The sequence below is a fragment of the Thunnus maccoyii genome, chromosome 7 (genome assembly GCF_910596095.1).
Source record: "Thunnus maccoyii chromosome 7, fThuMac1.1, whole genome shotgun sequence".
NCBI lineage: Eukaryota > Metazoa > Chordata > Actinopteri > Scombriformes > Scombridae > Thunnus > Thunnus maccoyii.
Window position 1 is genome coordinate 9999140 of NC_056539.1, and position 25972 is coordinate 10025111.

General features: G+C 38.0%; 3 protein-coding genes and 1 long non-coding RNA gene across 26 annotated transcripts; 1 reads left to right on the top strand and 3 right to left on the bottom strand.

The window, feature by feature from the left end:
* Positions 1 to 929: 929 nt before the first annotated feature.
* On the top strand, positions 930 to 2491 carry LOC121900502. Its single transcript, XR_006096986.1, has 4 exons — positions 930 to 1235; positions 1841 to 1911; positions 2007 to 2054; positions 2168 to 2491. It is a non-coding gene; the product is annotated as an uncharacterized LOC121900502 (long non-coding RNA).
* A 759-nt stretch (positions 2492 to 3250) lies between these two features.
* LOC121900499 (flavin-containing monooxygenase 5-like) lies at positions 3251 to 10838 on the bottom strand. 6 transcript variants are annotated; one of them, XM_042416903.1, is made up of 13 exons: positions 10804 to 10838; positions 9236 to 9297; positions 8736 to 8799; positions 8615 to 8650; positions 7968 to 8106; positions 7679 to 7867; positions 7334 to 7499; positions 6869 to 7011; positions 5752 to 5948; positions 4947 to 5094; positions 4603 to 4810; positions 4438 to 4510; positions 3251 to 4339 (listed from the first exon to the last, which is right to left on the bottom strand). In XM_042416903.1, the coding sequence occupies exons 5-13, from the start codon at positions 8097 to 8099 to the stop codon at positions 3937 to 3939; spliced, it is 1659 nt and encodes a 552-aa protein (XP_042272837.1). In that variant the 5' UTR covers positions 8100 to 8106; positions 8615 to 8650; positions 8736 to 8799; positions 9236 to 9297; positions 10804 to 10838; the 3' UTR covers positions 3251 to 3936. The 6 variants fall into 6 exon arrangements, with proteins under 6 accessions (XP_042272837.1, XP_042272838.1, XP_042272839.1 ...); XM_042416904.1 differs by having other exon boundaries at positions 8736 to 8802; XM_042416905.1 differs by lacking the exon at positions 9236 to 9297 and having other exon boundaries at positions 10804 to 10834.
* A 4-nt stretch (positions 10839 to 10842) lies between these two features.
* On the bottom strand, positions 10843 to 17463 carry LOC121900501 (flavin-containing monooxygenase 5-like). 5 transcript variants are annotated; one of them, XM_042416912.1, is made up of 11 exons: positions 17092 to 17463; positions 16600 to 16749; positions 15934 to 16122; positions 15483 to 15648; positions 15209 to 15351; positions 14865 to 15061; positions 14079 to 14214; positions 13666 to 13885; positions 13344 to 13416; positions 12111 to 12421; positions 10843 to 10978 (listed from the first exon to the last, which is right to left on the bottom strand). In XM_042416912.1, exons 2-11 carry the CDS (start codon positions 16729 to 16731, stop codon positions 10938 to 10940), a joined length of 1608 nt encoding a protein of 535 aa, XP_042272846.1. In that variant the 5' UTR covers positions 16732 to 16749; positions 17092 to 17463; the 3' UTR covers positions 10843 to 10937. The 5 variants fall into 5 exon arrangements, with proteins under 5 accessions (XP_042272846.1, XP_042272845.1, XP_042272842.1 ...); XM_042416911.1 differs by lacking the exon at positions 10843 to 10978 and having other exon boundaries at positions 11391 to 12421; positions 16600 to 16802; positions 17092 to 17223; XM_042416908.1 differs by lacking the exon at positions 10843 to 10978 and having other exon boundaries at positions 11391 to 12421; positions 16600 to 16746; positions 17092 to 17222.
* A 1942-nt stretch (positions 17464 to 19405) lies between these two features.
* LOC121900639 (putative protein TPRXL) lies at positions 19406 to 24441 on the bottom strand. 14 transcript variants are annotated; one of them, XM_042417075.1, is made up of 7 exons: positions 24174 to 24440; positions 22325 to 23009; positions 20690 to 20859; positions 20350 to 20501; positions 20172 to 20260; positions 19809 to 19923; positions 19406 to 19578 (listed from the first exon to the last, which is right to left on the bottom strand). In XM_042417075.1, the coding sequence occupies exons 1-4, from the start codon at positions 24180 to 24182 to the stop codon at positions 20496 to 20498; spliced, it is 870 nt and encodes a 289-aa protein (XP_042273009.1). In that variant the 5' UTR covers positions 24183 to 24440; the 3' UTR covers positions 19406 to 19578; positions 19809 to 19923; positions 20172 to 20260; positions 20350 to 20495. The 14 variants fall into 14 exon arrangements, with proteins under 14 accessions (XP_042273009.1, XP_042273010.1, XP_042273019.1 ...); XM_042417076.1 differs by having other exon boundaries at positions 20140 to 20260; XM_042417085.1 differs by lacking the exons at positions 19406 to 19578; positions 19809 to 19923; positions 20172 to 20260; positions 20350 to 20501 and adding exons at positions 21278 to 21346; positions 21440 to 21620 and having other exon boundaries at positions 20768 to 20854; positions 24174 to 24441.
* Positions 24442 to 25972: the final 1531 nt, after the last annotated feature.

Below are 25972 nucleotides of genomic sequence, written 5' to 3' on the forward strand. Positions count from 1 at the left end.
ATCAATGACAAACAGCAAACCTATATTCATAAAGAACAATAAAAAAGTAATCAACGCACCTCTACCTAACCTTGAATGAATATTGATTAGGGATAATTTTAACACTGCCCCCCCCCTCCAAAACAGAACAACTAGTAAAATTGTTTAAAATATTATTGGTCCACAAATGGAGTGCATGGCAAAACCAATCAAGCCTACTGTTTTCAAGATTTTTACACTAACAAAGCCAGTGGTGAACTTATTGATGATGGGGTGAAAATCCGTTGAACAAGGCTGTGTCAGTGTCTCTGCTGCTCTACATGTTTCAGTCAATTTAATAATAAAAAAAAACAACATGCACAAAATAGGCTCACCTCTTCCTGCACCATATTGATTGGTATTGATGCTTTGTAATTTCATGTCTTTCTTATTTACGGGCAATCGTGCCACAAAACTATGTCTTCCTTAAAAAAGAAAACAGTCTCAAATACGGACTTGGATTACATGAGACTGAAAGAGATCCCAGAGGGAGATTTGTAATCATTTCACAAAGGAGTGTAGCTCATGAAGCTTTTTCAAACCTGATATCAGGTAGATTTTAAAGCCACCATCAGGGGGCATCATTGACCAATGTACATCATATTAATAATAATTTACTGAAGTCCAGTGCCCAGGAACAATTTTGAAGTACTTCTATATAGTATAGAAGTAGATAGACCTTTGTCCAACATTACCCTAAAATGAGGAAATTATATTTATTAAAGCACTATTGCACAGTTGTAGTTACTTCATATTTTCCACATAAAAAAGCATCACTTTAGTTTAAATAAACTGTATACAAAATACACACAAAACATTAAATTCTTCACTTACTGGGCTGTGTACTTTTACTTTTTTTTACATTTATATCTATTTGAATTAATTTGCTTTTTTTTGCTTTGCTTTTACTTAAGTAAAGATGCAAATATTTCTTTCCCCTCTTGAATTTGCAATTTCTATGGTCACTATGTTAATTATTATAAGGAGCATCTTCCTCGTAGCAAGTCAGCAATGTATTATACATTCTTAATCACAACAGATATTAATTAACAACATTTATGCCTTTATCCTGTCCAACAGTGTGGACAAACATGACTTATTTAAACAAATCTTTCATAGCCACAGAAAAAAAAGATTTGATTCAGTTGGCTGAGTATTAAAATACCAGTGGATTCATCTGAGAGTGATAAAAGGTTCCAGTGTTGTGATTTCTACTGGTAGGTTTTACTTTTCATTTCAGTGCATTTAGATAATAATAGGGTATCAAAATGTATGTGTTAAGCCTTCAACATAACTTATATCTAAGCTCTTTGTTGTCAAGTGACAATTTGTCAAAAATTGATTTGTCGACATCTACAGTCCAGTTAAATTGGTGAAGTGGAACTATTGTCTTATTAAAAGGAATGACAGGGTTAATCACAATAATCAGATATCACTGTGAACAGTTCACACTATTTTATGTCAATATACATCCACCAACTGTGTTTTTCTGTGTTGAAGGAAGCAACTGGTCTATGGATTTAAACCCTGTCATGATCATTTAAAAGAGTGATGTTAATGTAACATATAAATGTAAAAACAATTTCAGCACATTAACATCAGTTTTATTGGAAAGTACTGTAATAGTCTGTGTGAAAATGTGTGTGTGTGTGTGTGTGTGTGTGTGTGTGTGTGTGTGTATGTCATAGACATGAGTTCTCGATCATCGACTCAACAATCAGATTTTCTCTGCAGACTTCACACCCTCTTCAAACAGAACTCACTCTGCTCATTTGTGCCTTGAGGATCAACTTATTTATGGTTGGTTGGTTGTTGTGTTTAGAGATGTACAGCAGCACCAAAATACCTTGGCAGTTCATTGAAGGGAGCTGAGGAATGTACAGACCCCTCAGGGTGAGTGAGTTTTTTTTACTGGACTTCACATTTTCAGATGTAGTTAAAACTCCGAATAACAACTAATGAGCAATATTATCTTATTTTCTTCAAAGGTGCTATTTGACACACCCATATATGAGTGGGCTCAGCAAGTCTTCAAGGTAAGACCCACTATAATGTCAAGTCCACACTAATATAAAATGCCAGTTAAAATCTCATTAATTGTGCCTTGTAATTCAACATAAAGACATGTGATCTCTTGTATGTTCTTTAGATTGCACTGGTGGCAGAAATGTTGAGACTTCAGCAGAGAAAACAGCTCCCATCTGCTGTGAGATGAAACCATGAACCAAAAAGCCAAACAGAGAACCAGACTCTGCTGAGGTTCCTCCTCCACCTCCTCTGACGCCTCCAACTAAAGCTCCAGTTGCTTCAGTCCCTGAGGATGAGAACATGAACAATGAACCTATCAGAGAACGAGACTCTACTGCTCTCTCACCTCCTCTGACCCGTCCTCCTGCTGAACCTCCAGTCCAGACCAAAATGAAGAAGAAGGGTGGAGTCAAACTTTCTGCTGCTGCCTGCCTGAGGACGAGGACCGAACCCATTTCTGTCTTATTATTGTTGTCCATGGTGTTAATGTTAATGTTGAAAACAATAAATTCATTGATGTACTGAAGTCAGTCAGTTTAATTTACTGTGAACTAATGCAACTTAAGATGAAGAAATCATCAAACAGGAAGTGTAAGTTGGAGTCATGGTATTTTACAGGACAGCTTGGTCCTTATAAAGGTCTATGTTGTTATTATAAAAAAAATCTGATTCTGAAAACAATAATTTTTCAGGTGGGCATACACAAACAATCACAGATAACAATAAATCAAGGAGCCTAGGGCTATTATTGATATTTGAGATATCCAAAAATCCAATGATGTTATAATGACATATCCTAAACCATCTTTACTGAAACATAGAACACTTTTGACAAACATTCATCAAATTAGTTTTTTTTTTTCAGGATTTTTTAGAAACATGGACTAGACCAGACAGTTAGACACTAAACTTGTGCTCTCTGGTGGACAAACTATGTCACAGCAACACCGTTTTTGAATAATCTGAAACATTCAGTGTCTTTGGCATTTTTGTACTTTTTGGCCGATTTATCGACCTGTCTCTACATAAATAGACAGAAAAGGTAACAAATGAGCCACCTGAGGCAGAGAGACGTGGATCCACCACCCTTCTGACCTACCTGGAGACACATTGGAAGCTCCAAGAGGAAGAAAACCATGTTTTTGAAAATACATGTATATTTCTAAATAAAAGACAAAGAAGATACAGAGACTTTGAGCCGGTATTGTATCACTGTTTATTGTTGTAGTTATCAGTTGTTGCACTCTCTGCAGGGAGTTACATGTGGTTTTCCATTATCATTATTATTACTATCATTGGCTATTGTAGAATGTGTCAGGTTAGTGCAAGTTATAGATAAACAAATACTGTAAGGAAATATATATATTTTTTCAAATTAAAGAAAATGATTCACGTGAAAAGACAAAGGATGTAATAGTGATCTATACATATAGATCTATACTTGGTTTCAGCCATGAAATATATAGAAGAATCACAGATTTTTCTTGATTATCTAACTCATGTTTCATTTTTGACAAACTGTTTAGTTAGTTAGTTTACATCGATTTTCTAATATGTTCGATTGAAATCAGAAACCACACAAAAGCATTAGACACATTTCTGCCCAAAGTACTGCACCATACAGGTGAGTGTTAAATCATTTTAAAGGATGACCCAGATCCTAGCAATCACACAATGTAATATGTTGAATATTTTTTAATATAGTATAACTTAAGTTGACCTTTGAAGGCATCATATAGTGGCATCGTGGACTCATGTACAGTCTCCTTGTATTTGTCCATTTCAGGAGAGGGGGTGCTATTATATAAAACTACATTCATGTGTGTAAATGTGTTAGAAGACTGATCACAGCTGAATTGGTTTGAGTATTAATTGCACATCACTGAGCAGTCAGTACACCTTTATCCTGTCCAACAGTGCTGTGGGATCTTGTAGGAAAGCTTGAAGGCTGTTCCTGTTAATGTATGCAGCCAAACCCACAACAGCAGCTGACAGAAACAGAAGCCACTTCAGTGACCTCTTGGCTTTGGGCTCATCACAGGGCCTGGTCTGCATGGGTTGAGCCACTCTCTCCCACTGAGTGAGGATGGCCTGGCGGGCCCCAGCCCACTTTTTTGGCCCTCTGAGACGATATTGGTACGGGGACCCGGGACCGAACATCACATTCAGTCCCAGCCTGGGATCAGTCAGCATCAGCCTCGGGATGCTGGGTCGAACCCCCACCAGCTCTGCTATCTCATCCATGTAGGTCATATAGTCAACCTGGATAGTGTGTCTCAGACTGGTGACATACCTGAAAAAGAGACACGAGTTGAACATGTTGTGGATAACAAGATTGGGTACGTTTCAGACCCCACATCTGTAAATAATCTCAAAGTTGCACTGCAGAACCTTTTAGCCATGGTCTCCTGCTTGCACTGGACATCTTTAAGCATTGCAGCCACTGAAGGAAGCTTGACGCAGCCTGTTTAAAGGAGACATTGTGATACAGTGATTTGCTTTCTTAAACACTAAATACTAAAAATACTGTTGCACTTTTTACAGAAGCTGTGCTACCTTTAAAGACACGTGTGGCCCATCTGGCCTGCATCTCAGAGATGGGCATGATGGCTCCCAGTGGCTGTACTAGACCAATGATAGCCAGAGTGGGGAGATCTAGCTCAGGAGGAAACACATACTTGTACAGAGATGCTTTGTTCTCAGACACTGAGACCACATGTGAGGCCAGGAATGGAAAGGAAAACTTGTAGCCTGTGGCAAAGACCTGCAAGATAGGTAACTCATCTCAGTCACACACACTACTGGCCCTCTGCACTGCTGTCTATGGAAGTGTAAGGAAGGAAGAGGAACAGACAAACTGTTAGTGTGAGTGGGTGAGTGTCTATACACATATAACCTACCACCAGGTCAACATCTTCCACTACACTTCCATCGTCAAACTCCACACTGGACCCTTGAAATCTGCGGATGTTGGGTTTCACCTGAACTGTTCCAGATAGGATGCGGTTAGGCAGCTCATCGTTCACTGTGGGATGTTGGCTGAACAACCTGAGATTTAAATTCAGACTAATGAATAAAGGATTACAATCACATAAATACTGCAAGCATTTGGATTAAAACAAGCCTAAAAGCATAAAGGCATGATGCACAGGAAGGACATTTTGATAATTTTATAACTGTACTAGAGAGCCATACTAATAGTGAGGCTATAACTGTAAAGTTTGTCTTAAGGCAGTGCTCAATGAGAGGCTATAAGTCATTAAAATGAAAACAGTTCTATCCCCTTTTGAGCATGAACATGCTCAACTGAGTCCTTGGTAACTTGCACATTATCACAAGATATAATGTAAGTAAAGTTCAAGTTTTGAATTATAGAATTATCGAATTATAGAAGGTTAATCATTTGGTGATTGTGCTCAATAAATTCACGCCAATCTGTCAACTGAATCATGAATCATATAGAGACCATTAATAGCTACAACAAATTTCATGGATAGATGTTGTCAAGATATCGTCTTCTGTAGTAACATGAGGCAATGGCAAAGGTACATACAAACCAACAAACTGACATTGCAATTCTTAGTTTTTGCCATTTGGGGGGTAAAAACATGCTATAGTTCAAAAGCTATTTTTCCAAGCTACACAATGCTATAGCTTTGATAGATATAATTGTAGAAAACAGATGTGAACAGAGTAATACAGTACCTGTGCTTTGGCTTTAGATTGTACAGACTATGGTCAAATCTTTGGTTGAGTCTTTTCTCTCCCAGATCACAGAAAACACCAAAGGGAAGGATTTTCTTTACAAATGTCATTGCCCGACTAAACAACAAATCAATGGGCAAGCCATTGTCCCCAACTCTGTTCAGAATCCAGGCTCCCCTTCGAGTGCTCAGGTAAAGCTGAAAACATGAAGAGAGGACATGGAGGTTGGATCAGCTGTTCTCGTTTAGTATGAACAGTTTGAAAAATTGAATATTAGTGATTGTAAATACATTTCATTTCTCCAGTGTGTAACTTTGTGGTTGTGTGCCACTGTCACCATTGTCTCTAGCCAGACAGCCAAACATCAGAAAGAAAAGTCTGACATTTTGGGAGATGCAACATGATGATTATTATTAAGTGTCTAATATTGAAATTTACAGCTAAATATAGAAAAACCTACTGAGTGTCTATCATATAGGGAGATGTAAATAAGTGAATGGGGGGACACAGCCCGTCTGCAGACAGGCAGAACTTGGCATGACAGAGGTAGCTTCATATAGTATGTACAGATATGAGAGTGGTATCAATCTTCTCATCTAACTCTCGGCAAGACAGCGAATATGTGTACTTCCCAAAATGTTGAAGTATTCGTTTAAGAAAACCTTTCAAATGAATCCAGCAAATGTTCTGCAGCTATGTGGTCATAAATGTAAATATCTGCCCATCTAAATGTGAAAACAAAGGTAAATTTGCAATAACTCTCTGTTGTAAATGTGCTGAATATCTTGCAGAGTTACAACCTGGTTCAACACTGATTTACAGCATTTACTGGACTTGTATGTGCATGCAGATTTACACATGACTAGACTGAATGTGTTCAACTTTAAATTTACTTCCAGATAATTTGGTTCATTGTTGATTTGTTTTACTCATCGTTTGACTGTAGGGCCGCTCATATCTTTCTGCACTCTGCTGGTGGAATAAAATGTTATCGTGACTGACAAATACAATGAAAATAAGAAAAAAAGTGGGTTTTTTTTGCATTAAGCATGTCAAATGTACAAACAATCCAAGCACATATATCTGCTCTGTATGTATGTAACTCAGTCAACCCAACCTGCTTGGTGACTCTGCTCAGCTCCACTGCTATGTCTCCTCCAGAGTTTCCTATTCCAATCACTACAGCTTTTTTATTCCTCCACTCTTCAGGAGTTTTGTAGTCTCGACTGTGGAAGTACTTTCCTTTGAAAGTGTCAATGCCTGAAAAAAAAAACACAAATTTGTAACTGCTACACAAAGTACTTCTTTATTTACTTACTGCTGCGAGAGGACTTTGATCCGTGTTTGAAATAGATACTACAGCATTGACCTAAAAAAATTTAGGTCAAGGTTGACAACATTATACTGACAATACTGTTCTCTTTGGGTGGTGCCGCTCTCTGTTGATACAGGATTATGCAACCACGTTGTATATGGTTGCCTTTACAGACTCGACCATACCGTGTCAAAGGTTGTTTCTTAAATAACAATTTCTTCTTCATGTTGAAGTGAACTGAAGGTTTTTATAGCCTATAGGTGGTACCTGGGAAGTCATGGAGAGGCATGTTGGGGTGGCAGTGGTGTCCAATACAGATCATCACAGCATCAAATATATGTTTCTCCTTTTTGCCATCCTTGTTCTCTGTCTCAACATCCCACTGGCCTGAACGAGAAAAATCTGATCTCTGCTTCAGCTGCAAGACTTTGGTCTGTGTGATAGAAAAGCAGCAGCAGATAACAGTTTGTTGATAACAGTACAAAAGCCTTTCTTTATTAGGTAGGTCCTATTGAACTAACTAACATTTTATATTTGAGACTGATGTAAAAAAATAACGCATCATTTCAAAAACAGAAATAAAAATAAAGGAAGTGAGTGAAGCATTCTCACATTGAAACGTATGTATTTAGTGAGCTGGAAGTGATCAGCATACATCCGAAAGTAGTCCATGATGAGGGAGTTGTGCATGAAGTTGGGGAAGTGTGCGGGGATGGGAAAATCACTGAAACACATAGTCTCCTTGGAGGTGTTGATGATGACAGAGTGGTAGATGCTGGCCCTGTCTGGCTCGGGATTCTCCTGCAATAAACCACAACAGCCAGGAAGAGATCGACTATTCATTCTCACTTATATACTCTGTGAGTGAAAGAAAGTCCAACCTGCACATAGTGTGACCCACCCGAAACCTCCACAGTCCACCAATGTCATCGCTGCTTTCGAAGCAGACAGGCTCCAGCCCCTCATCCAGGCAGCACTTGATACAGGCCAGACCCGAACTACCTCCTCCAACCACAGCAACACGACGAGTCATACTTAAACTGCACGAAGGATGACCCAGATTAGTCTGAACAATGTTTTATCTCACAACAACAACAACATTAATTAATGCACAACACCGCAAGTTGGACACGTTTCTCCTTTCATGGACTATACAGTGTTTATTAGGGCAATTACAGCTGATTTGCAGAATGTCTAATGCGCAGGTAAGAAGATGCATGCAGTTAACAGACAGCAGTCACACGATCTGGATATTTCGCTAAATGTTTGATCTGCTCCACAAAAGTTCAACACGAGTTTATGTGCCTTGCAGTTACATTTTGACGGACATAATAAAGGCTGTAAATTGCGTTGTCCGACCAAACTTCACTCTTGTTTGTTGGTTGGTCAATCTGTAGAGTCGCTGTCAACAATCTCCAGAGCGCAGCATTTATCAGTTAATCCAGCTAACCCTATTTATTTTACAGACTGTTACATATGCATACTATATAACGTTACTGTAAAGTTACCATCGACTGTAACCAAGTTCATGCAGTTACACTTTCTTACCTTTCGCAGTTCGGGGAGGTAAACGACTTGTTCGCGCTGCATGTAGATATTGTATCTCAGCAGTGGGCGGAGTGTGATTGGGTAAAAGATTGTGCAAATGCATAAAACAGCCAAAACTAACCCATTTCTCTGTGGCGTCAGGGTTACTTGAGGTTAGTGGAAAAGCAATCAGACAGACAGCGCCTCTGCTTGAAAACAACATGATGATCACTAGACTCAAAGGTAATATGAATCTGAATTTCTATATTCAGTGAATGGAAGTCAGATAACACACTCACATTAAAAAAAAAAAAAGTTTTAAGTATAACCAACGAGCCAGCTTTCTTTACTTTGGACCATAGTTCATATATACAATATAATAAAGATCACATAAAATAGGCTCAAGATACAAACATAGCCTCTCCCTGTCTAAAGAAATCAGCAGTTTCAAAACGTATGTACAGAAAGCAGAGCTGTGCAGAGACCTTTAGAGGAGCAAGTGCTCAAAATTAAAAAGGAGCACATGGAATAAGATTTTAAAACACCATACACCAACATAATTTACAGGATGACCTGCTATGCTGTGTTATAATATGCTATGATTCGCTCTTTATTGTGTGTGTGTGTTTGTTCTGCTGGTACCTATTAAACATCACACAGCGGAGGGCAACTTTCTCTGCAGGCTGGACGAGGCACACTGAGAGCTGAGAACCATAATGACTACGGTGTAAATCATAAACTGTGAGCACAGAGGTTTTGTTTTTGTAAGAGTAAATGAATGGCAGGATTAGTTAAAGGCTTCAAGTATTTTTGTCTGAAGGACTCGGTTTACAGTGTTTGTCTGAATAACATATAAAACAATTTGCTTTCTAAAACAGAGACCCCTGAGTGTCAGGTAGGGGAGAACGGGGTAAATAGAGCCAGTGAGTAAAATGAGCCACCCCCTTTATCTAGGTAACCATAAACGAAAGTAATCATGTGATCACAAATTAATAAAGTAAAGTTCACATTACTCAATCCATCTTGGACAAGCACATGGAGAGAGTGGTCAGCAAAACAGAGCAAAAAAAAAGACTTTTGTCATGGAAAGTGAATTCATCACGTTACTAAAATTATCAGTCATAATTAAAATAGATACATTTTGGACATTATTATGTTAATTTAAGTCAGTGTAAACTACAAAACAAGGTCAAAACCTAGCATAACTGTGGATCTGAGCCACTGTAAGAAACAGTTTTGTCAAAATGGAGGTTGTGGGGTAAAACATGCCAGCGATGTTGGGGCAAGTTGAGTCAATGGATCAATTTACCCCCCAAACATTATTTTCTGATATTCTAGAGGCTAGAGACACTGTTCATGTTTGATCCCTGTTACAAGTGCTACAATGTTGATGAATAAATACCTAATTGTTGACTAATGTTAAGTTTAAGCCACACACAAACATGCTGTACATACAGACAGGTGACAAATTAAAGGAAAAGCTGACATAAAGTGTCTTGGTAAGGCGTTGGGCCACCATGTGCCACCAGAACAGCTTCAATGTGCCTTGGCATTGATTCTACAGTCTCTGAACTCTTCTGGAGGGATGAACATCATTCTTCAAAAAGATAATCTTTACTGAAAATGTTGAGATAACATGTTGAACAACAAGACACAAACATGTTTTTACTTAAAAGTACAAGTTTTTGCCTTTGTTAAATTGATGGCATTAATAAAGTTCAGAATTATTTTTGATTTTATAATTGATTTGTTTGATTTTGTGTGATTTTTATATCAGTATTTAATGGTAGCACTATTTACCTCATCCCCATGCTCATTTTACCCCTACCTTGGGGCAAATTGTGCCATAAGACTAACTTTTTTGATGGTTCATTGTTCTAAAACCATAATAATTAAATCATTTGTTTTCATTTCCATGGGTGCACAACAACCTGAGGTATATATAGTTACTATTATTTGAAACAAATACACTTTCATTTTGCAGTAAAATCATCAAATGTAAGAAGTGGCTCATATTACCCCGTTCTCCCCTACTGAACAATGGCTTGGACTCAAATGCAGACAGACTCAGTTGGCAAGTTCAAAAATCAGCCCTTTAAATCACAGCTGGGTCGGTTCACAGGTGATCAGTCAGCAAAACAAGAATATCCAAATCAGTTGGCTAAAGGCAAGGTCAAAGGCAAAAACAGGTCAGGAACTATAAGGCTCACAAGGGAAAAAGGCTGGAACGCTGTCACACAGGAACAAGATCAACTGGCACAGAAGGAAGGAAACACAGACTGTATACTCTGGGGGAGGGGAGACAATGAGACACAGGTGCAACACATCAGGGCAGGACAGGTAATCACACCAAAGGGAGACACACTAGGGTAGGAAGTGAAGGACCTGAAATGAGACAAGAGGTGAGTATTAAAATAAAACAAGTACAAGACAAAGAACACTGGGAGAAACAAAAGATAACTCAGCTATCCAGCCGGGGCATGACACAGAGGTGAAAAGGCTTTAAAGACATTTAGCATATACATATTATTTCTATGCTTTTGATATGGTGACAATCTCTCTGATCCAGAGCATAACATGTAGCTTTTCAAATCCCATAATTACAAAGAAACTACAAGACAACAACTGAGATGGAAAGAGGAGAATCATTAAAGACTGTAAAATACGGCTAAAAATAATAGAGAGGCAGAGTTCAGAAGTAGTGCAAGAGACAGACAATATATGTTTAACAGCTCCAAGCAACACAGTAGAAAAATATTTATAAATCCTAGAACAACAAGTTCTGTATTTCACAAAATATTCTGGCTGAAATACTTTATTGGATGCTGGATCTGTAATTGTTCCAAAACGGAGATTTCACAGAACAAAGTCTCAACTTTATAGGATTCTTAAATATACATTTTTTGCTGGCGTCAGTTACTGAGGTCAACAACCTCAATAACAGCTTAAGAAAACATCATGTTAATAGAGTTTTTGTGTAGTGCTAGTATCTGTATTAGTAAAAGATCTACAAGTCCTTTAGGTTTTAATCTTTTTCTTTGACTACTTTTGTTAGTGGGGATGCCCTTTGGTTTACATGTGGAGAACAGATTGTGCTCTGGTAAAAAGTATTTACCAGAGCAGTAGGGTTATTAGGGAATAAGTCCTTGGAGTGAAGACTGTATCTCCCCAAAAAAAGAAAAAAAAAAAGAAAAAAAAAAAAGCTAGATTAAAAATGAGCAAGTTATGGTAGAAGAGGACATAAACTAAAATGTATTTTTCACAACTCAGCAACCAAAAAGGTGTATTTATTACTTGCTTATTAGTTTATAAAACATTAATAATTTATCAATCATTAATAAAAATCACTGGTTATAACTTTTGGACAATTTTACAAATAGGCAGATCTTGCTTTGTCTCCATCTGCTGGTTTCAATGTAAAACGATCTAACATCTTACAGTTCTGTAGACCACATGAGAAGTCAACAGATTTTCAGCTGCTGTTTACTGTACAAGAAGCAACACAGCAGAGCAGCACCTGAGAAACCCATGATGATGCTCAGCTTTGAAGAGGGTCTGGTCTCTGGTTCTGGTTCCACTCTAGTCCTGAAAGGCTGAACCACCCTCTCCCACTGAGTGAGAATGGCCTGACGGGCTCCAGCCCACTGACCCGGTCCAGTCAGACGGTATTGATATGGAGTGCATGGACCCAGCAAAACCTGCAGTGCCAGTCTGGGGTCCCTCAGCAAGAGCCACAGTACGTTTGGTCGAACCCCCACCTGCTCTGCTAAAGAGTCCAGGTACGGGATGTAGTCTACCTGGAGGGGGTTACGCTCTGAGCAGGCAAATCTGTGAGCACAGGGAACAAAAAAAAAAAAAAACACAACAAAACACATTTTATATAACACTTCCTGACTCAACTTAGTTACAAATGCTTTACATAAAAGAAGATGTGAGAAATTTAAGAAGACATTGGTCAAGTAATGAAGTTATATACATAAATAATGGTAACACATGTACACACAAGAAGAAATGCACATTTTTATGTTTTCATCTAACTTTTATTTAAACAGGTAAGTTAATCAAAAACAAATACTCATTTACAACTAGAACAGGTGGATCAAGAGCCTGCTGGTTACTGGATAAGGTTTAATAGTACACCCTCCTCAGAGTATATGTCACTGACTAGCCTATCACTTTTCTTAGATGGCTAAATTGTTGCGTTTTTTTTGTGCTCTGAATGTAACCCATGAGCAAATGTGTAGAGAAAACAAAACAAAACATGGACAGATTACTGTACAGTGAACAAATGGTTTTGGGCTATTTGAATTTTTGAAATTTCTTCAGGTCAGACTTGAGCCTTTATGGATTTCCCAAAAGCAGTTAAATTATAACTATTATCAAAAAGCTGTTATCAAGGAGTGTGTGGACCAAATTTCAAGCATGGGATTTTTTTGGCACCACCTTTGGTTGATTTGAAGAGATATAGAAATGTTCAAAGTTTTTTTTCTTAAAGACCTAAAGATTTAGTTTACAGTTCATTACTGTCTGTAGCAGCAGGAGGTTTAAGTTGATCAGGATATGATGAGCAAACATATTTATCATACCTGGTGTATCAGGCCAAGAGGGGTTTGTACATAATAATGATAATAATAATAATAATAATAATAATAATCTGCAGTCACAACAATAGATTAGATTTGTAGTCATCAGACAGTTTAATATGGAGCTTGCAGACTTTCTATAATTCAGCGTTACAATTATTTGTTACCTCTGATGCATTGTTGCTGTATCTTTCTCAATTTCCTTCCTCATGGTCTCCTCTGAGGGGAGGGTCGTTAAGCCTGCATGGAGAAAATTCAGTCAATTTAAAAAATACACAAAGGACACCTAGAGAAGACTAATTTTTAACAGCCTTAGTCTTAAGACAGCTACTACTATCATCCCAGCTTCAAGTTTCAGTGTTCATGGTAAGACCACAAATGATAATAGATCTTGTGTATCGATAAATGCCTTCACTATTAAGTAAGGTATCTTCTCAAACAGTCAGCACACCTATGAGCATAAAACTCAGTTTCTGTGTTGTACTTTACCTTTAAAAACCCTTGTAGCCCAGCGAGCCTGCATCTCAGCCAGAGGGTTGATGGCTCCGAGACCGTGGATGAAGCCCACCACTGCCAGCGTAGGTTGGGTCAGTCCAGGAGGGAACACATGCTTGTAGAGATGCAGCCTGTAATCACATTTAGCCTGCAGAGCTGAGGGCAGGAAGGGGAAGCTGTAGTTGTACCCTGTGGCAAACACCACTACATCCACCTGTATGACATGCACAGAAAAGTCATGAATATTTAATTAACTTGTGATTTTTTGCATTTTCATAACCAAATGATAATAATAACTAAAAAAAAACCAAAAAAAAAAAAACAAAAAAAAAACTAAAGAGGAAACGCCATTTCCACATTATGTGACTTTGTTGACTCACAGTCTAATGAATGCACAATATAAACACCTTGTCTATAATGCTCCCGTCAACAAAGACCACACTGGAACCACAGAATTCCTTCACATTTGGTTTCACCTGAACACGACCTGAGATGATCCGAGCGGGCAGGTCGTCATTCACAACAGGGATCTGTGCAAAAAAACTGCCGACAGGACATTAGAGCTCCATAAGTGACCCATATATAAGGAGCGTTTCAGAGGCAAACATACAGTGAAGGCTGGAATAGGTACACGAGTGCAGGACAGAGTAGAGGTCAGTTTGTTCTTTGTAGTCTCAATTAGATCAGAAAGTTAAAGTTGTATTTCACAGCTTGCCTACAGGGGTCACACTCCCTTATTACAAATGAAGAAAATCACATGAACAAAGTAATAAGTAGTTCCTGCAAGCATCTCATTTACCACCATTTCAAAAAGGTCTTTTGTATTCTTCTTGTTTAGGCATTTAAACCTGCACACTCTGTACTCTAGCGTCACCACCAGATCAAATGTTTTACTTCTACACAAAATAATAGTGAAGAAATACTGAAGTGTAGTGCATGGCAGTCAGAATTTTAAAATATGGATACATAAAAAAACTGAAAAGTCTGTGTTGTGAGCAGACTTTCAGCTGCCATTTATACACAAGAAACAATAAAAAGAGGACAGAACTACAGGACCCTCAGGACTAGCATTAAATTACTGGTATGGCTACACATGTGCATTGCAGCCTGAGGCACTGTCAGGACTTCCAGACTTGTAACAATCCCTTAATGGACTCTTTGAAGACACAAGAATGTTAATATGATCTTGTTACCCATGTTTTGGTTTCAGGCCATATAGTCTGTGGTCAAATGCTTGGTTCAGCTTCTTCTCCAACATGCTGTTGATCCATGAGGGGAAGAGCTTCTTTATCATCACATCCACTCGAGAAGTCCCAACAAGGTCAGTTGGGAGCCCCCCCGGTCCTACACGGCCGACCACCCATGCTCCACTCCTGGTGCTGAGGTAAACCTGCAGGTCCGGTCAGCACAGGGAGGATTCACGTGCTCATCATTTATTTTATTTTCAGCATCACAGTGTTTTTAAAAATACAATTAAAAGTGTCATTTACTTGATATGAAACAAAGACAAAAGTACAGAAACTGTTTAGTTGTGCACCTTCTCAGCCACTCGACTGATATCCACAGCAATATCACCCCCAGAGTTCCCAATCCCAATCACCACCACTCTTTTCCCCTGCAGACCCTCAGCATTGCGGTATTCCCAACTGTGGAAATACCTGCCTCCATAGCTCTCTATACCTGAAATGGAATAAGACAAAAGACTAAATAACGTGTACTATTTTACACATAGCCTTAGTTGTACCCCGATTAAAGAGCACTGAGAATGTGATGACTGGAGGTGAAATAATGTATATCATGATTCCTGGTACCTGGGAAGTCTTTGAGCGGCAGGTGAGGCTGGGTGTAGTGTCCTGTGCAAACTATCACTGCATCAAAAACATGAGTCTCCCTCTGACTGTCTCTCCTCTGTGTCTCCACCTCCCACTGGCCTGTCACAGCAAAGTCTGGACTCTGCCTCACACCGACCACGGTAGTCTGAGAAGGACGTTGATATTTGACATGTGAAATCAAAAAAATTGAAACAACTTCACTGTCATATAGCTGTATTCACACATATAACTGAAAAGTTTGAGTAATAAAAGAAAGAAGTGTTTTGCAAACTGACAGTAACAGAAAATATATATTGTTATTATATTCTTGTCCTTTTGGAATGCACTGACAGTAAAGGGTCATATTCTTCAGTTTTCTCCTTTCTGTTACATATAGAAAAGGTAACTGATCATATTACAGCTTTTACAAATAAACCTGAGGGTTACTAACCTGGAAGTGAATGTGCTGCAGCAGTTTGAATGCCTGAGCATAAAGTCGCAGGTAAAGCAGCACCTCAGAGTGGTGCATGTTGTTGGGGAGCTCAGCTGGAGGAGGGAAGTCACTGAAAGACATCATCTCTTTGGAGCTGTTGATGATCACCGACTGATAGATGTTGGCTCGTCCAGGCTCTGACAGCTCCTAAAGTAGGGACGATACAGATAATGATAGACACATATTTCACTTTGCTGCTTGTGGGCAATTAAACTGTTACAAGTACAGTATATCATTATACATTATATCATCATGTCCCAAATTTCAGAGGACTTTTAAAGTATAAGACCATTGGTCAGCAACTTGCCAAATCCAAAGTATAATATTTTTAGTAATTCCAAAAGTGTCAAAAAAGTTCCAAAAGTTGAGATGTCTAACTTCCTGCTTGATTTCCATAAGGGGGTTATGGTCATTCTTTTGAAAGTTGAAAAGTTTAATTTCTGATTAATTTCATGTATATTTTATCAGTAGAAAACCCAATGAATGTTGCTTTAAATTGTTAATTTTCAAAGAAGCATTTATTTAACATGCTGTATGCTGCAGTATAAGGATGCATAATTCAAAACATCAAAGATAGAGTATCAATTTAGTGACAAATCACCAGATAAAAACATTGTCCCTCACCTTAAATCTCCACAGACCACCGATATCATGGCTGCTCTCAAAGCAGGTGGTCTCCAGACCTTCATCCAAACAGGCCTTGATGCTGGTCAGACCGGACGGCCCTGCACCGATCACTGCCACCTTCTGAACCATGCTGGAGAGGAAGCACTGCTAACAGTGAGAGAAAATGAGATACTGGCTGCACTGGAAGACTCTGGGTAGAACTGGAGTGAGAAGAAAGGTGGATGAGGAAATATGTGTGCTGTCTTGTGGTGTTAAGCGCCAGTATGTTTAGTGTCTTTCAGTTCATGACAAAGACACCTCATTGTTTTTGAGTCATTCATTTGCATAGAAATACTTTTTTAAGTTGCTTGAGTCAATCAGAGGTAATGATGTTAATTTGAGTAAAACACAGATGAGTATTTAACAAGATTAACGTTTCATCTTATTTTAAAAAATGTCTGTATCTCCTTTCCTTCAAAAACTCATCAAACCAGTTATTTCTGTGCTCACTTCTGCTGCTGCTCTTTTGTCTGTGATGACCAGGTGAAAAATGTGGAGTGACACTACAGCTGAACAGACCTTATTCACCGCAGATCTTTTGAGTGGTCAAACACAGGTGTAACTAATGATAATTATTGCTTCAGTGCATCCATTTCATCAAGTGAAGCCTTCATTAATTAGTTCCACCTGTGCTTTTTCTGCTATGACACGTCAAAATGTCTGCTGTGTAAAAGGTGAATGTATGAATCTGATTCATTTAAGAACAAAGAAGAAACGTTGTTCTCTGTGGTGCTCTGATGGTAACGGCTATCAAGTGTGTGGTTAGCATGATTTATTAAGAAAGCAAAAATGACACATAAATTACAAGATGGACAGATGTTTGGCTGGAGAGGAAAGATAAACAAATATGTTAAAGCTCTTACACAACAAGGTGTGTAAGAGTGCAAGGAGTGCTGAAATAAATATTGTATGAGTAAAAAAAATGTGATATATTACTTTATATACATAAAGTAGGTGCTTATGTAGAGTATATACAGTGTGCTCAAATATATATTTAACAGTAATGGATGATATGTAATCAAACTAATATAAATATTTATAATTTGTAAGCTTGTTTGGGTACCACTGTGTGCATTTTACTTGCAGAACATCTGGATTCAAGTGGAAATTACAGTCACTGAACAATAAATGACAAAGGCTAGTTTGTTATTCATTAAACCTTTAAGAGGGTTAAAAAATACCAAGTTTACAGGTAACTTATTCGCAGAGGAAGCACATATTGAAATTGAAATACAACATGATAATAAACTGAGTCTCACATGTGAGAATTATTTATATACTCAAATGCAGATGATCATGTCAGAGGAGCATCCATTACACTTCCGTGCTCTCATTACAACACCAACATAGAAACACACTCTTCCACATAATAGCTGCAGTAACCGCAACTCAGCAGTAATTTTCCTGAATATCACTCTCATTTATTAATTAAAAAACACTGTTCTTGTTCCATGTCTAACCAATTATAAGCCAACACAAACATGAGTCTTACCTCTTCGTCACAAGGAGAGAGAAATAATGGACTAAAACACCCTCCTCCAGTCTCGATATCTCCGCTCTTTAAATCTGTTACCTACTCAGTCAGGTTTTAACAGACAGACAGTGGAGGCTGTGATTGATCAACTGTGGGTCCTCAGAACGAATGAAGATATGGAGAAATACACTCAACAAAAACTTTGCTGGACAGTGAATCCTGTTCAAACTGCTGTTAAGAGTAATCCACGGATATCAACATGAATAAAAAATACTGTCATTAAAATGTCTTGTTAATATGAGTAATAAGTAATTTGAAACAGAGGATCTGACACAGAGGTTAGAGTGTCATTGCAGTGAGTTCACTCTATTAAATAAATACTATGATTGCGTAAAAATTGCAAAACAGGAGGCATAGTGCCACATTTGTAAAACTCTGTCCTTATGTAAATATGTTTTCTTTATATGCATATAATTTATAAAAGCCAGGATCAGTCTGAAACCAGTCTGATAATCTACATCAGTTCAAAATCTATCATGTTTGTGATAAAGAGAAAATGCAGTTCAATACTCTGAAGACCTTCAACCCAAGCACATGATCTACAGCACCAGCAGTCACAGGATGTTTCTTTTTAACATCTTATTGATCTAGAAACAGATTTTATTCTTGGTAGATCTTGCAGCTTTAAGAACAGTTTATATGTTTTAAGACCATCTAATATCTAATTTACTCAGTTTTACTGCTAATGTTTTGAGACATAATTGTAGTTCAGCAAGTTACTAATTCAATCCTGCTTTGAAACTGCTTCCTCTGCTTCCTCCATTTTCTTATCTCGAGCTTTCTGAACTCCTGCCTACAGTATCTTACAGTTTTTAATCTTTGGGTTTTCTCCACTTATTTGGTACATTGATTCATTTCCTCAAAGATGGTTTACCTTAATTCAGTTCTATAACTACAGTAAATAGCTTTTAATGTCATCACCCTGATTATAATATCCAAAAGTCACAAGAATAATCTTAAAATAATCCTAAAAATGTTAATCTGATAGATAATTATTTAATTTCTTTCAGACAATTGTGGCCTACTGGATCAAAGGAGAGACAAAATAATATATGGTGAAGTGGTTCTCGTAAACCTGTGATGAGGTGAAAAGGAGTTCAGAAAATATAAAATTCTTCCTGCTTTTATGTTGACACATTTTTATCATGTGATTTCCCAACACTTAACATTAAAGGAAAATGCCAAAATTTAAACAGTAAAAACCAAACTGAGACAAGTCTTTTTCTTTGGACTTTTTATTTGAGATACTCTTTGCACCCTTTGATCACACTAAATATCATTGCTGAAATCTTTTTTCTCAGTGACACTGTGCTGATTGTTTTATATCAACTTTTCCCTGGCATCTTTAAATGGAGTGTGTTTAGTCCGGTTCCAGAGGTCCTCTGCCAGCTGCTGGCACTCGGCTAAAACAAGCAAACAATACAAAGGTTAGATGGACTGGCAGATAGAGATGATGTCTGAAGTCTTACATGGAGTATTAACACCAGTTTGCTTGGAAATACAGTCTGCTAAGCACCTTTACGTCTCTGTCTAGTACAACATGAAATAACCATCAGACCCTCACTCCCCCTAAACTATAAGATGACTATGAAGAGCTTAAACCAGAAAAACATGACTACTGGACCCAACTTACAAAATCAATGTAGAAACACAGGCTGTTGGACCAGATCAGTCTCCTGCTGCTCAGGCTGGGAGGAGAAAGAGACAGTGTTTCTGTTCTCTTTACAGTTATGCTGGACCAGGTGCACCTGAAGAGAGAAGACAATGAGATAGAAGACATGTGAGAGGACCAGCTGCAGGGATCAACTAACAATGAAAACACAGTTCACGTACATCTGTCACTGATTCTGAGATGAATAATACAGTATCTATAGAGCCAATTTTAAGATTTGTGGTTATCCTTTGTTACTGTAGATATTGCTCACAAAATAATTAAACACAATGTAATTAGCCCACTATTATACCTCACAATGCTCACTATGTAGAAGTCACTTACATCATCTCTTCTTGGGGTTGTTACTTCCTGTCCTTCATCATTCTGGCACTGTTGCTCATCATGTTCTTCATCTTGGGGCTCTTCTAGGCCTTCAAAAAAAAACAAACCATTCAGGATATTGAAGTCACACAAAGTCACAAATGAAAGCTAATACAGTTTTATTACCATTGTGCCTCACCTTGCTCTTCCACTATATAATGACTTTGCCACCCTCGTCTCTGTGGACCTGTTCCCTACAGTATGCATCCAGGGGCTGTTCCTAATCTTGCTTCTCATGCTGGAGCTTCTCTGGGCTCTTTTTTGGGGTCTTCGAGTCACCCAAAATCAGCCCTGAAGGGAAAAGACACAAATAAAATTAATTAAAACTTTGATTAATTCTGCAGTTTCTAAGACAGCAACACTAAATACTTCTAGTATCTGTTAGATCACTTTTACTCCTTTTGTTGACTCTTCGTCACATTACCAACAGCACAATGAAAGATAATATTATACATTTACAGTAGATTTCCATTGATTACCAGTGTATCATGCTCTTCCACTATATAGAGCTTGCGTCTCCTCCTGGGTTCATTCATTTCTGGTCTCATCAATGGTCGACCTCCCGGTGTGTCCCTCATCTCTTTTCTCCTGGTGGGGTCCTCTGAGATCTTCTTTTCATCTTGGGTCCTGGAGTCATCTGAAGACTGTACTGAAAGGAAAAAAATAACAGAGAAAAACAACCAAACCAAATCTTATGCAAAATTTCTCTCCTGCCATTTTAGATGTTTCTTAATGGATAATTTATGTTAATGGAGCAGAACCTTTAGGGAGATCAATTTACATATAATCAGGCTTTGAGTAAAAGTTTGGGAATATTCAATAGTATCAACCCCATCAAATTTATGCCGGTGCTGTTAGTCTTGGAACTCTTAACTAGTCTTGGAGGATGAGGACTGTAAACAGACACATTTTTGCACCATCTTATCTTTACTGTATCTATCTAACAATTATTTATTATTATATGTTTATTATTATTATTATTATTATTATTAATTATTCATAAGCAAATTGGCAGGACAAGAGTATAAGGAATAAAAAAATAAACATTCTGTAGCAATCAAACTCACCTTTTCATATTCCAGTTGTGCTGCTGGTCAATTCTGCCTCTCAGTGAGCCAAACAGGTCACATGATGTCCTGAAAAAGTGATGCTCTGACCTTTTCAATGAGCAACTCCCAGATTCCACCACAAGCTACTTGTGGAGGATTCATTTTACTTACCTTACTTACCATTTGGACTGTTTTGCCTTTTTCCTCCTCTGGTAGTGAGGAGAGACACTCAGAGGCTGTAATGCCTCTAATACACAGTTACTGTGTTTCTATCTCTTTCTCCCCTGTGTGGACTCCTGCACTGTTGACTGCACTCTTAGTTTGGAGTGATCTTTCTTTCTTCTGCCAGAGAGGAGCTTCACTGTGAGGGTGCAACACGTGGGAGGTTCACTCTGTCCCCCCAGATCAGCCCCCCTTCTGACAGGCACCCTGACCAGAGTCACAAGTGCAGCAACGAGGATGTGATCCACATCAGAGCTCCATCAGATCAGATCAAGTTAGGTCATATCAGTTCACATGTATGATCAAATCAGAATAGATCATATTATCAATAGATCATCACATTAATTTAAATCAAGTCAGATCAGATCAGACAAAATCACAACACATCGATTCAAATAAAATCTGATCCGATCCAACAAATCACATAAAATCAATTCAAATAAATCTTGATCAAATCAGATCAGACAAAATCACAACACATCGATTCAAATAAAATCTGATCCGATCCGATCACACAAATCACATAAAATCAAATCATATTAGATCATATCATCAATAGATCATCACATTAATTTAAATCAAGTCAGACCAGATCAGACAAAATCACAACACATCGATTCAAATAAAATCTGATCCGATCCAACAAATCACATAAAATCAATTCAAATAAATCTTGATCAGATCAAATCAGACAAAATCACAACACATCGATTCAAATAAAATCTGATCCGATCTGATCTAATAAATCACTTCAAATCAATTCAGAATGAAATCAAATTCAAATGAATTGTTAAGAGCGCTTCCCTGCGGGGTTACCTTCTGGAGGTCCAGCAGCTCTCTTACCTCTCCTGCCGCCTCGCTGCCTGTTTGTTTCCCTGAGCAGCTCCCTCACGCACGTCAGCTCGGGACCAGCTGTCATCAGACGAGGCCTGGTGGGTGTCTGAGGACTCGTAGAGGAGGACGAGCTGCAGGATGAGCTAGAAGAGGAGGAGAGAGAGGGAGAGGCAGGAGAGCACCTTGGGAAGGAGTGATGGGATGAGTAAGAGGTAGAGGAGCAGACAGGAGAGGAGCTTGGAGACCAGTTACTGGATGAGTCAGGGGAAAACCTGGAAGAGGAGAAGGAGGAGGAAGAGGAAGGAGAACTACTTGGATGCCAGCTACTGGATGAGCCAGGGGAAAACCTGGAGGAGGAGAAGGAGGAGGAGGAGGAGGAAGGAGAGCAACTTGGTGACCACCTGCTGGATGAGTCAGGGGAAAACCTAGAAGGAGAGGAGGAGGAAGAGGAGGAGGAGGAGGAGGAGGAAGGAGGGGAGCTTGGAGAGAGGCTTAAGAGAGAAATAAAAGAAGAGGAAGAGGTGGAGTTTGAAGGGGAGCCAGGAGGTGTGTAAGGGGGAGACTTGCGTGTGGAGCCTGGGGAGGAGCTGCAGGAGAGGGATGGTGCTGGTACCCTCCGCAGGATCAGTCTCGGGCTGGTGGGCCGGTTGGGGTTTGGCACGAGGACAGATGTCCAAGTGAAGCGCTGACCAATCTGAAAACAGACAGAAACCTTTAAACTTCTGCTGCAGGTCACATGATCATCAACTGTTTGAATAATGACAGAGAGAAGTCAGCGCTGATGAAGACTGAATGTTTACATCATACTGCTGTATGTCAGGAAATATTTGACCAATATATAAATTCCTTTCAAACAAGGACACAGCTGTCAGATAAATGTACAGTGGAGTAAAAAATACAATATTTCCCCCCAAAATATAGTAGAGAAAAAAGTATTACACAGTCGAAGTGATAAAGTAAATACTGAGTGCAGTACAGATACAGGACTTAAGTGTTCTTCCAGACTCTGCTGCACCTGATGATGCCACATTAATAAAGCAACGATTGTTTCATTATTGATAAGAATAATTTTAATATACTCTCTTGTACAAAAAGTGTCTCCATATAATGTTTTCACGTTAAATAAACACATTAAATCGTTAATGCAGATTGTATGTTTTGAAATGTTATTTTTAGGATAATTTATTAATCCGGCTAATTGTCTCCCTACAGAGTCTGGATGCTTTATCACGATTTACATTAATATCACATCTCATATTGATATAGATCATTATTTTTTTTATTACTATTATTGTAATATAATTTTCAGGAATAAGAGAACTTGCTAACAGTGTCTCTTCTGACTGCTCACGTTTTAAACGGAGAATATCAACTTCTGACCTCTTATAGGAGATTTAGAGACCCTCAATTTAAACAGGCTGAAGAATTTTATACATCAGTCTATACTGTTGGTAAACCAACATCTGAATCCAGAGGATATGATGTGATGTGTATGATTGTTATGGCTATTTGATGCGTTTTGTTCAGCTATGAAAAGTGTCATATTTGTATGTTTAATCTGTGTGTAAATCTCTTGAACGGGACCGCCTAAGGATGCAAAATGAATTTATTCTACATTTTATTAATACATGTTCAAAGATTATTTATTTGTTAGAATCTGGTTTAAATCTTGTACAGTCATCTGGGGTCTTTACAGAGTTGTAAAACGTCAAAAGTCCAGTTTGATTAATGTAGCCTAAGTTTGTTTTAACGAAGGATATGAAAGTTAATGATGTGACGACATGATGACGCTGTGAGTTCTGTCTCAATGGTAAAATACATGTTAAAAAAACATGGGCTTTAAATGAATAAATCTCACATCTTTCATGCTCAAACAGCTCTGATCCACGTTAGTCAGTCGTCAGTCGATGTCAGAGTAAAAAAAGTCGTATATGGAGGTCGTCTTTTTTAAGAAATCGTCGAGTGAAATGTTGAAAATCACACAGCGTGTCTTTTCTGCTGATACCGAGTTTGTTTATGTTCGAATGATGATCACGTCTGATGAAGCACCTGACAACTAGCATAGCAACCACTGAACCAGCTGCAGGCCGATAAAACATAAAACATCACTTCAGTAAGAAAAACTACTGTCATTAATTATTCATCATTCAGACATAATAAAAGGAAAAAAAAACATTAAATTTTTTCTATCTTCATTTTATTTATATTTTCCACTGAGGTTATTTGTAGAATCGCAATAAATCAGGTGGTCTTTAAATTGATAATCATGCCATAAAATAAATCGAGAAATGCCAAAATCATAGCAACATGGAGAAACGTGAAAGTGTGATTTCATAATTAAAACTAATAACATGTTGGATTACAGCATGAACAGCAAACAGGAAAATAATAAAATAATAAAATAACGCCAGCAGCAATAATGAACATAAAAGACATTTTATTCAAGAAAGAAGTTTTTTTTGTTTTGTTTTTTTTACCCTCTGAGAAATATTTAAAAAAAGCCAAGTTTCACAATGTGTTTATTTCATGTCACCATATTACAATAATTCTTATACTGTATAGAAGTGACTTCATTCAAAGTGTTTTCCTCAGTCAGCTTTTGATAAGTGCTCTTTTAAAGTAGAAGCAAATAACCCAACAAAAAAAACAAATAAATTCTCCACCTGTGTGATAAACTGTGACTTGGATATGATAACGTGTTGTATTTTGATACAATAGTTTATATGCCGTAGGTTTGTTCATTGGTGGACGGGTTTCTGGTGGTAGTTTTAGTAACACAAAGAAGCCACAGGTGATTGACACTGAGGGTTTTGTGGTCTACTGTCCCAGACTCACCTCTTAAGGAGCATTTTCTTCAAAGTTAATCAAACTCAAAGTTAATCAAACATGAAGCTGGTGAGCAGTCAATAGATTATCTGTTCAAGCCAAATCAAAAGCACACTGAGTTTGGACAAATGAAAGAATTTGTTCCTAAAAAGAAAGATTGATTTCTACAGTCTTGATACAATCCACACACACAGTGACTGTCCTTCACCTCCCTCTTGTGATCTTCACTGACAGGCTTATTTTAGATAAACACTACACACAAAGTAAAAAAAAAATGGTTTGACAGTTTTACAGATTTTTCATTGCTTTGTTGTTATTTGTTTGTCTCTTACGGCATTTCAAATGATACCATTTCATACAGTTGCTGCTGTTCTGCATCTCACCTTTGTGTCCTTTTGATTACAGCTGGAAAGGCTTTATGTCATGCGTCTGTTATTGCATTTTTATTGATAAAAAACAGGCAAAAAGTATGTTTCTTACAAAGGTTACACTTCTACTGTGCAGATTCTTGGAAGTTGAAGAACATTTGGCCATAACTGGACAAAATGCACTACTGGACATTAATGTGATAAATCACTGCTACTGAGTGCACATGAAGGTAAATCCCAGAGAAGTTATCAAAAGAGTCACATGATTACATGGTTGGACTTCAATTCAATTCAGGGTCAGTAAAAATGTGATATAATTTTCAAACACACTTTCTCAAATGTATAGAACATCTAATACTGTATGTGACCCTCAACTAAAATCTTCACAGACCACTAATATCATGGCTGCTCTCAAAGCAGATGGTCTCAAGACCTTCATCCAAACAAGCCTTGATGCTGCTCA